General features: G+C 50.8%; 1 protein-coding gene across 1 annotated transcript; it reads right to left on the bottom strand.

Moving 5' to 3' along the window:
• Positions 1-9,863, bottom strand: ZKSCAN8 (zinc finger with KRAB and SCAN domains 8). Its single transcript, XM_012734646.1, has 5 exons — positions 9,362-9,863; positions 8,485-8,626; positions 7,054-7,145; positions 6,655-6,778; positions 1-6,057 (listed from the first exon to the last, which is right to left on the bottom strand). The coding sequence occupies exons 1-5, from the start codon at positions 9,776-9,778 to the stop codon at positions 5,099-5,101; spliced, it is 1,734 nt and encodes a 577-aa protein (XP_012590100.1). The 5' UTR covers positions 9,779-9,863; the 3' UTR covers positions 1-5,098.
• Between the last annotated feature and the right edge of the window lie 437 nt (positions 9,864-10,300).

The raw sequence follows: 10,300 nt of genomic DNA, 5'->3' as shown, positions 1-10,300 counted from the left end.
CAGAAGCCTGTTCTCGATTACTTTTTTTTGTAGTAACTTTAACACAGTAATCTTTAGTCTTGTATTTATTTCTTAACCAAAAAGTAAGTGTCCAAAGAGAGCCTCATATCTCAACTTTCAGACACGGGCTCCTGAAGTGGTATTTTGTAGGGTCTTAATCTTAGGTGTATAGGCAGTTACTAACAAACTTGGGAAATCTGTCTGTGCACCAGTGGTAAAAAGAAATACATCCTTGATAACAGCTTAAGTTTTTCTGGAACACCATAAATAATCCACACAATAATTCAACAAGCATTTATTAAACGCCTACTGTGTGCTCAGCACTGAACTAGGCACTGAGGGGGGTGCAGAAATACAAATGTAAAAGTTAATATTCCTGCCCTCAAGGAGCTTACAATTTAATTTTGGAAATAAATACAAATGTGAAACTACAATACAGAGCTAGAAAATAATTACAAAGCAACCTATTAGTGATTGTGTGGACCACAGTACAAACCCAAAGTGATGAGGCCACACACAAAAAGGGAGGTCTCAGTATGAGGTGAAGTGAGTCAGGGAGAGCTCACTCAGAAGATACACAGGAAACCAGTCTTTGAACACGGGCTGGGGTCAAAGAGCAGGGGAAGCAGAAGGAGAAGGCACAGAGGCAAGGGCTCTCAGACAGCCGTGAAAGGCCGCAGGAGTCTGAAGGCGACACGAAGGCGCAGAAGCTGGAGGAAGGAGGCCGAGGCGGGCCAGCATGGACGGCAGGTAACGCAGAACCCAGGAAGCGCACCCTGGCCTCTTATCTGCGGGGTGTGCCCGAGTGAACGTGATGCATGTGGACGTGAGGAGGCCCTGCGGGAAGCATACAAGATGAGGATCCGAGAACAGGGAGCTGAACGAATTCCAGTAACCGGCCTTGGATGCAGAGCTGCACAGAGGGGCGGAGGAGGCCCCAGCTTCCAAGAGGAGACGACGAAATGAGGCAACTGAGCAAGACTCTGGACCAGTAGGGTGGAGGGCAGAACAGAACTAAAAGATAACTCCACGATTGCGATTAGAAAAGTGAAGGACGGTCAGTCTGTTGAAGGGACAGGAAGTTCAGTTAAAAGGGAAAAGGCGGGTGAGGCAGAAGAGTGATGAGTCTGATCCCCAGTATCAAGTTGTGCCTGTGAAAAAGCCCAGCCACTGAGAAAGGACTCAGGGGACAGGAAAATTAAGTCACTACTACTAAATAAAATTCAGAAGCTTCAGAGTAAATCATCAAAAATGGATGAGGAGGAGTTAATACAGAAAAAAAAATTGGTGAGTAAACACCTGGGGATTATTCTCAGGGGTGAGAAGGGGAAAAAGGGTCAATAAGGAAAAAAGTTAAAGATCAGTAAAGAAAAGCCAGACATGGCTTTGAAGAAACAATATCCAAAAGACCTTGTGGCTTCACAAGCCAAAGAGGAAGAAATTCCTGAGATGCAGGGGAAATTCAACAGTATGAAACAGAGATCGAAGAGGACCAGAACTAAGAAAAGGCCTTAACGCTTCTCCACTGGTGACTGCGGACATCTCTCTGTCGAACCATGTACAAAAGCCAGCGCAGAGGAGCTGAGTGGATGAGCCAGACGCAGCTGAACAATGGACGACCTGCCCGGAAAGCCGCAGATGGAGGAAACTGACAGTGGCTGGAACCGGGCGGAAGGCTGAAGGATGTTCACACTGACGCTGCAGGTGGACTCGCTTGTACCCCTAACTGTCCACCTGTCTGAAATTCCCCTCTACGATCTTACTTCCCCTGGGACAGCTGCAGCTCCAAGTTATACTTTATTTTTATTCCCCCAGCTGCTCTTTTAGAAACACACTCACACAGCTTACCTTTCAGTCTATCCAGCATTACACTATTAACACTTAAAGATGATCTAATTATCAACCAAAACGGCACTTTCCCTGCTGTCATTTTCCACAGCTGAACAGGCCCTCCAAGCCAATCACACGGCCGTGCCCACCGCCTCTTACGAGCAGCGGTCCACGTGTGGACAGCTGGCCACAGCTGTGCAGCAGATGCAGGCGGTACAGTGGTCAGGAGCGCCAGCTCGAGAATCAGCTGGTGGCTTTAGAATCCTGCTCGGTTAACAGCTCCGTGCTCGTGGGCTACTCAGTCAAGTCTTGACATCGAGTCTGCTCGTCTCAAAGGGAGGGGACGTGACGTCACCTACAACATGCGCCTGGCACACAGCGAGTGCTCGGTAAGTGCCACTGTCTGCCACAATCTCAGAACTGCTCTGTGTAGGAAGCAGGCACCCCATCCTCCGTGGAGAAAACCGTGGACACCTGAGGGGCTGCTTCAACGTTTGTTGGATGGCAACAAAGACCCGCTTTATAACTGTTCAAAGTATTTATGAACAGATGGTTTCAGATAAAAAGAGAATCTGCAGGATAAAGGAGCATGTCACGCAGAGCGGTGAAACACAAGGTCACAGATGATCACAAACATTCCATGCGGAGACAACTGGAGGCCAGCAATGGCCTCCACCAGAGAACGAGCCTTTTCTGCCTCTGGTACAGAGCTACTTGTGCAATTGTGCTCGGTCAGGCCCGACAGCCCTTGCAGGTCGGTCTTTTCTCACCTCCATCCCACTATAACACTATCATCTTTCTGGTCGTATTTTATTTTTAAAGCTTGCTTTACTCAGGTTATTCTTTTGACTTCTCTACACACCAGAGGAATGAAGTCACAGGATGTTTGCCTTTCTCCATCTGACTTATTTCACTAAGCATGATACTCTCTAGGCCCTTACATACTGCTGCAAATGGCAGAACTTTTTTTAAATAGCTGTGTATATGCATATTTTTTTTTAGGTCACATATATATGTATTTTAAATTTCTGCCAGACGTTTGGTAATTCTGAGTCACATGGCTACACATTTTCTAGCTCCTGTTAGCTGACTCTCCTACAGTCACTTCAACAAGTAGCCTCTGCTCAAAGAGCCTTCACCGGGATAGAGAGTTCCTGCGAACTGTGAGAGGAACGTGTGTGCATGTCCATCCCTGACAGAGTACCATCCTATGTCTTGTCTGTACAACAGAGCATGCCTCAGGAGAATCAGCATCTCTCAGAGGGTAAGGCGCCTGAAGCAGAGAGCAAGGATCTAGAACAAGAACCCAGAGACAACCACATTTACTTGTTTCTGGAAGTTTCAAGTCCAAGTAATTAGGGAAAATACCTTTAGGAAAGGAAAAAGGACAGAGAAGGTGAAGGGCGGGGAGTAAGGACAAAGTAAAGGCTAATGAAGAGAGTATTTAACAAGTTAACCCAGGAAACCAGGATGCCAAATGGCAGGTGAGTACCAACGGCTCAATGGACACTCAGATTTCCGTGGTGGTGTTAAAGGTCTAGGTGGGCCAAGGGAAGAGAAGGGATGTGGCAGCAAGGATGGACCTGTAAGAAGTAAGACCCCCCCCACCCCCAACTTCATAAAACCACCGTAAAATGATGACGAAGAGTGAGCGGTATCTCTTTTCGGGATAGTCAGTGTAAAACTGTGCGACTTCCCTTGGGCTTCTCACTAGAACATTTATCTGGGTAGAATGAATAGACCTGACCCCAATTTAGAAAATGACTTCGGAAAGTGTCAATAGTTAACCAAATCCAAGTGTGGTAAGCCAGATGGCTGAAACTGAGATGTGCCTCTGGCGTAGGAATTTTCCCTGCAGGGCGTATCGAATGGCAGTTCTGGAGGTGTCCGACTCCTGGGAGGAAGGCAGCCCACAGGCGTACTAGCGACCAGCTCCCTGGACAGACAGTCCACCTGTGGCTTCCCCGGTTGTGTGTGTGACTTTAAACGAGACTCATTGCTGCAAACACTAGCTCAGTATACTGCACACCTCAAAACTGAGGCGCAATGCCTGGTGACGCTAAGTTTAATGTGGTGTCTTCGCTGGATCGCTGGAAGGCAGCAAAATTCAGGAGAATACAGACTGTGAAGGAGTCAACAGATCATCCCTGTGGATTAAAAGCCACACAAGCTAACTGCCAGAAACAGCTGGAGAATGACAAGGTGCTGAGACCACCTGAGAAGGGGGGCCCAGGGTATTAAGACTAACAGGCCCTGTAGGCAGGGGGTGTGTGCAGCATGGAGGAAGCTGGGGGTGGGGTGGGAGCAGGAGGTACCAAAACAGGTCAGAAAGGGGAAGTGGACAAATTTGTAAGGATTTTTGTGTCCTCTCCAAGCCACCTGTCTCCTCTCTTCTCCCGTGTGATGCTGTATCAGGGTAGTGTAAACACCTAACTTGTGCCACAGAGAACAGTGGGAGGGTGGAAAGGAGAGCCAGAAGTCACCGAAAGGCCTCGCCACCCAAGCTCGACGGCGGCCCGGCAGGGTCTCCACTCACCTTGCTCTGCATCCTTCCCACAGCCATCCACTTCCTTTGCGGACACAGGTACTGGGCTGGCGTGTGAAGGACACCTATGGATGCTCAACCACTCAGTGAGTCAGTGAGGTGACAGAGGAAGAATCGCTCTAAGAATACGGCACTCTGAGTTTGCATGGGAATTTGGATGTGCCCCGACTACGCGGACAGTAGATTAAGATGCACACTTGAGCACAAATATGGGAAGTGTCATAAAAACTCCCTAGAACGAGGATCTTAGAAAGCTAAATACAAATTAAGTCTCACACAGAGGCTGTTTCCAACTCTAAAGCCGCTCCCTGGGTGCTGAGGAGCACGAATGCGCCTCCAGGACAGTGGGAGGAGGGCTCGAGGAGACGGGGAGAGGCAGAGGAACTAGACGTAGCTTGCCACACTACAGCTACTCACCCAAAAGACAAAGTTTAGTGGCTCGCGCCACAACCAGCACTGCTCTGATGCTGTGTGAAGTTTCTGAAGGAAGCCGCAGGCCACAGGGACGCACCACTCCTTGAGACATCTCCCAAGACAAGCTCACCGACCCGCGTCAAGGCCCGGGCCCCAACTGCTGAAGAGCTACTCTGACTCTGCCACCGCCAATTCTGACAATGCACAAGGGCACAATGAGTCTCCCGCCTTTTTACTACATGGAAAGACCCCTCGCCAGCCTGGGTTTCTCTGCTGTAGATAATGCCCAAATTAGGACCAAAGTCTCCCCTAAACTCCTATGGACTCAGATTTTTCTCCACTGTGGATTCTCTGATGGCGAATGAGACTTGACCTCTGAATAAAGGCTTTCCCACACTCATTGCATTGATAGGGCTTCTCCCCTGTGTGAATTCTCAGATGCTGAATGAGGCCAGTGTTTCCATTGAAAGCTTTCCCACATTCTTTACATTTGTAGGGTCTTTCTCCAGTATGGATTCTCTGGTGTTCAATAAGGCCTGACTTCTGACTGAAGGCCCTCCCACACTCATTGCACTTGTAGGGTTTCTCCCCTGTGTGGCTTCTCTGATGACCAATAAGATGTGAGCTCCGCCTGAAGGTTTTCCCACACTCGTCACACTCATAGGGCTTCTCCCCAGTGTGGATTCTCTGATGTCCAATGAGATGTGAGCTATGACTGAAAGCCTTCCCACACTCATTGCATTCATAGGGTCTCTCCCCACTGTGGATTCTCTGGTGCAGAATCAGGCCCGCACTCTGACTGAAAGCCTTCCCACACTGATTGCATTGATATGGCTTCTCCCCAGTGTGGATTCTCTGGTGCAAGATCAGGCCTGTGTTTTGACTGAAGGCTTTCCCACACTCCTTACAGTGATAGCGTTTTACTTTGTTGTGGATATCCTGATGGGAGAGAAGGGCTGACCTGTAACTGAAGGCTTTACTGCACACGTTACACTGATAGGGTTTCTCCCCAGTATGGATCCTCCAGTGGCGAACAAGGCCTGAGCTCTGAGCAAAGCTCTTCCCACATTCATCACATTTATGTCGTCTCTCTTGGGTGGGATTTCCCCGCTGCCTCTCTAATCTGCCCAAGTCTCGGGCTTCTCCACGCTCGAGACCCCCGAGAACATCCCCGTTGCACTGGGCAGCCGTCTCTCCTTGTGCTTGCATTCCAGCAGATATTACCTGTTTCGAAGCTATTTCCCTGTTCTCATTCCTGGACTCACCACCTGAAATAAACATGGGGTGAATAAACATCAAGTCAATGTCACTTCTTTTTTTCTGTGCTAGGAGACAGGGCTGAAGAGAAGGGGAAAGGAAAATACCGGTGCACTGCTACAAGTAAATGCAAAGCTTCCCTTCCACCCTCATAATCCGGGGAGATGTGAGCAGGTCAATCTAGGTACCCTGGGGTAGGTGGGGAAGAAGTGCCATGGCAACAGAGGCTGCCAGCACGGAGACTCGAGCAGGGAGAGGGTCAACTGACAAGTGGCAGTTGGGTAGGGAGGAATGTGGGCCTAGGAAGAGAGCTGAGGGATGGAACAGAACTAGGAAGTGGCCCCCAACAGTCACTCAAGGGGGGTGAACAATAGGCCAGTGCGAAGAAATGTAAAGGTCTTACGAGAGCCCAGAGCAAAGAAATGTATGAACTGGAGCAACAGAGGGAAACAAACTGATACCCTAATATCTTACAAACTGTGAGATACAAGTTTCATGACGAGATCCCAGGAAATCTCAACTGTGTCCTGCTGAATGAAGTCTTTCAGAAAACTCATCTCCTAGCCACATAAAAAGAAATCCAGCACCGCAAGCAGCGTGCTCCTTACCCAGGGAGAACACACTGCTGTGGTTCTCGGGCCGGCTGTCTCTACTCAGACCTTTCTGCGATGGGTCAAGGAGCCACTCCTCTCGGATTAGGGACACAGCCATGTCTTCTATCCTCTCCAGCGTCTGAAACAAGCAAGATCTTCATTTGGAGACTGTTTTTCCAGCTCACACCCAGAGTGTCAAGAAAGACCCACCGACGTGGAAAAGGACCAGAGGTAGGAAGGGACCCGACAGCCGGGAAGAAGAAGGACTACATCACAAGTCCCGGGGGAGTCAGGGCTCAACCTGTCTCTACGCGGAGTTTCACTGGGACGCGCTTGGGGGCTGACGACAGAGAGGTGAGGCGGGCAGATGCCACCAACGCCGCTCCCTGAAGCCGGGGTTCGGTGCACACTTACCTGGAACCCTGCCGTGAGAAGTGTCGCTGCCACCTCCTGGCCTCCAGCACTTCTCTTCTGGGAAGGGGTAGGGCTCTGAGAAGCAGACACGGCTGAGAGGAGAAAGGAGCTTGGAATGAGACCGCCTGTCCTGTGGTCGCTGGAGCCAGCACGCGCCGGTCCACACAACCTGCACTGCGGCCGCGCACGCGAGAGCACGCGCCGGGGACTCAGGCTTCGGGGACGCTGGAGCCCCCGTGGCTGGCGAGCGTGACGTGCGCACTGGCCTACTCGGCCTCCAGTTCCGTGCTGCAAACACAAAGTGCAGCGCTCCCGTCGGGGACCAGCCTCGGCGAATGCCATCATGACCTCTCTGCCTCGCCTGGTGGCACGCGGGTTGAGACACAGCGCTAGGAGGCTGTCCGCAGCCACCGCAGCCCGGGTTCGCTCCCTGGACAGGGAGCTGACCCACAGGGTGCAGCAGACCTCTCCTGCCTCCCGGCTGCTCCCCTTGGCTGTTCATTTCAGTAAATCCATGTGTTCCGCTCCCCACTCTGTCTGGTGAATCCTCTCATCCTCACCCCGCCCCCCGGCCACACCCCCGCTCTTCTACACCAACAAACAAAAAAAACACATCAACATTATCGTGTAACTATCTTACTGATTCAGTCAGGCATCAATAAATGCCACAGTCTTTTAGCAACTAATTAGTGTTTCAGGGATATCTGCACAGACCTTACTTATTAATTGCCAGGGAGAGATAAGAACTTTACAAAATTGACCTCGCAGGAAAATCTTGGCTAGGTCATCACAAGTCACTTCACCAACAGGACAGATGCCTGGTGCTTTCCCGCAGCGGCCCCCTCGTCACTGCCAGGGTGCTTGCTCCTCACCAAGACGCTCCGGAGCCTGAGCGTGAGGGGACATCCCGGAGACCTGACTCACGAACAACGGACGTGCACTCTTTGAAAATGTAAAGGCCAAGTGAAAGCTGAGAAACTATTCCAAAGTAAAGGACGCCAAGGAGACCGGACAACGAATGGCCAGGTGTGACCTTGGACTGGGCCTGGGGGCCAGGAAGAACATTACTGGCAAAACGAGGACTTAAAACAGTGCAGTAGATTGCGGACAAACTGACTGCGGATGTTTAGAACATGCTCTTGTGTGAGAAGCACAGACTGAAGTGTCTACAAATAAAGAAGCATAAGGTCACCAGCAAACCTTAAAAACACCTACTTCGTAAATTCACTGTGGTGACAGAAGAGTGAGCGCATGACTATCTCACGTGCTTTAACTGTCACGAGCTGGCCATGGCTGAGAGCCTGGACTCGAAGCTGAGCCCAACCCGTCCAGATCTTCGAACGGGTCTATGACAACGAGCCCAGTTCCTGGTTCTGAGAAGCGCACTTCCGCCCTACCTGCCCCTCCTTAGCGCTGACCTCCGACCCTCACCTCTCTCTTGAGGCCCTTCGAGCGCTGGTGACTTGAGCTGGGCTGCCACAGGCTGGAGCGGAGCACGTGGGGGCTTGGCGGCAGGCTCGGGCCGCACCACCTCCTCCCACAGTCCCTGGTGTCCATGTGCGCGAGCCGGGACCTGGGGACAAGGGGACGCTGGCGTGACAAGGAACTCCTCCGAGGAATGGACAGCATCAGGGGCCCCGGACCTCCCACTAGGATGCAGGCTGGGGCCCCGGAGCGGCAGGCTCTCCTTTCTTCCGTGGGGCAGTTAAGGGGCACGCTGGTTAGCACAGAAGGGGGGCGCTTCCGTGCAGGTGTCGGCTGCTGTTCCACCGCTGCAGGCACCACCGACAGCGTGCAGAAGACACGTCGCCTGGAGTAGCACTGTCCAGCAGAGGACTTCTGACAAGGAACTAGGAGACGTGAGCGCTGGCCTCAGACCTCAAGTACTGGGATACCTCTGCGAAAGTAGTTTAAGCTCCCCACGCGCCAATTCCCACCTGGCAATAGCTGTTGAGATGTTATGAACAGTAAAGACAAACTTACAGCAGCTCTTGAATAGTATCATTTTGATAGAATGTTGATGAGGGGAAAAACCAACACCAACCTATGCTAAGTAACTCTGAGGGTCTGGTTTCCTTACACAGTGACTCACTTAAAGTCAGGCTCCAAAAACCCATCAGAGACATATAGTAAGGACTCACTAGTGTATACCCTTTACAAGACAGAAAGAACTCTGCCGCAACAAGCCAGACTGCACTTCGGCTATTCTTCAGCCTCTGATTAAAGACCCTCCTGCTCAGCTCTGATTCCCGCAACGGGGTGCCAAGGTCCTTCCGCCAACGTGCACGGCTCCCGGTCATCTACTTACTGGCCGTCCCAGGATATCGATCTGCCTTTCCAAATCCTCCAGCAGGGTCACCACCTCCTCTCCGTTCTCTAGCTGATGCTCCTTCACCAGCGTCTGCAGCTCCCCGGGCAGGATGGTCAGGAACTGCTCCAGCACCAGCAGCTCCAGGATCTGCTCCTTGGTGTTCAAATCTGGCCTCAGCCACTGGTGGCACAGTGCGCGGAGCTGGATCAGAGCTTCCCGAGGGCCCAGCGTCTCCTGATAGCACAACTTCCTGAAGCGCAGGCGGAACAGCTCCTGGCCAGGAGCACTGTTTTCATGTGCGCTGGACTCCTGCTCCCACCCATGATCTTCCTCTACCTTGACAATCACAAGGTCCTCTTCAGGAGCCTGGCCTGCTGGGGATGGGGCTAAAGGCTTTCTGGATTCTGCAGCCATGTAGGGTGAGAAAAGCTCAGGCTTGTTTCTACCACCTTCTTTATCTTCTGAAGAACTTCCACGGACTTCGGCGCTAAAGGTACTTCTTGGGGAAGAGAAAATGACAATGAGTGTTCAGTCAAAGAGACTAATTTATTCACGGAGATGGCTAATGAGCTCCCGACCACAGCCTGAACTTCATGGTCATCTAAGCCATCGCTCCAGAACAACCCCTTACACATCCATGACCTTCTGCTGTGTTTTCTTACTGAGTTTTGAGATTTCTTGATGTGTTTTGGATATAAATTCTTTGAGATAAGTGATGTGCAAACATTTTTCTTTCTTTACATTTTTTAACAGCACCTTTTGAGAGTAGAAGCTCATACTTCTTGGGGAAGCTTATAATTTTCTCTGTAAGATTTGTGTTTAAAAGATCTGTGCCTAACTGTAAGTTACAACGATTTTCTCCTCATAGTTTTAGATTTAACCTTTGAATCAATCACCCATTTCCCCCACCCCCAGCTTATGGATATCAAACTGCTG

Source organism: Condylura cristata, unplaced genomic scaffold (genome assembly GCF_000260355.1).
Source record: "Condylura cristata isolate star-nosed mole 26May11 unplaced genomic scaffold, ConCri1.0 scaffold00063, whole genome shotgun sequence".
NCBI lineage: Eukaryota > Metazoa > Chordata > Mammalia > Eulipotyphla > Talpidae > Condylura > Condylura cristata.
The sequence above is the reverse complement of the archived record's forward strand: the minus strand, read 5'-3'. Positions and strand labels throughout refer to the sequence as shown.

Excerpts from the sequence above, each read along its gene's own strand:
- ZKSCAN8 (XM_012734646.1), bottom strand. The coding sequence starts at position 9,778 with ATGGCTGCAGAATCCAGAAAGCCTTTAGCCCCATCCCCAGCAGGCCAG. Across the intron at positions 8,627-9,361 it reads TCGATATCCTGGGACGGCCA|GTCCCGGCTCGCGCACATGG; the intron begins GTAAGTAGATGA and ends CCTTGTCCCCAG. Across the intron at positions 6,779-7,053 it reads TTCTCACGGCAGGGTTCCAG|ACGCTGGAGAGGATAGAAGA; the intron begins GTAAGTGTGCAC and ends TGCTTGTTTCAG.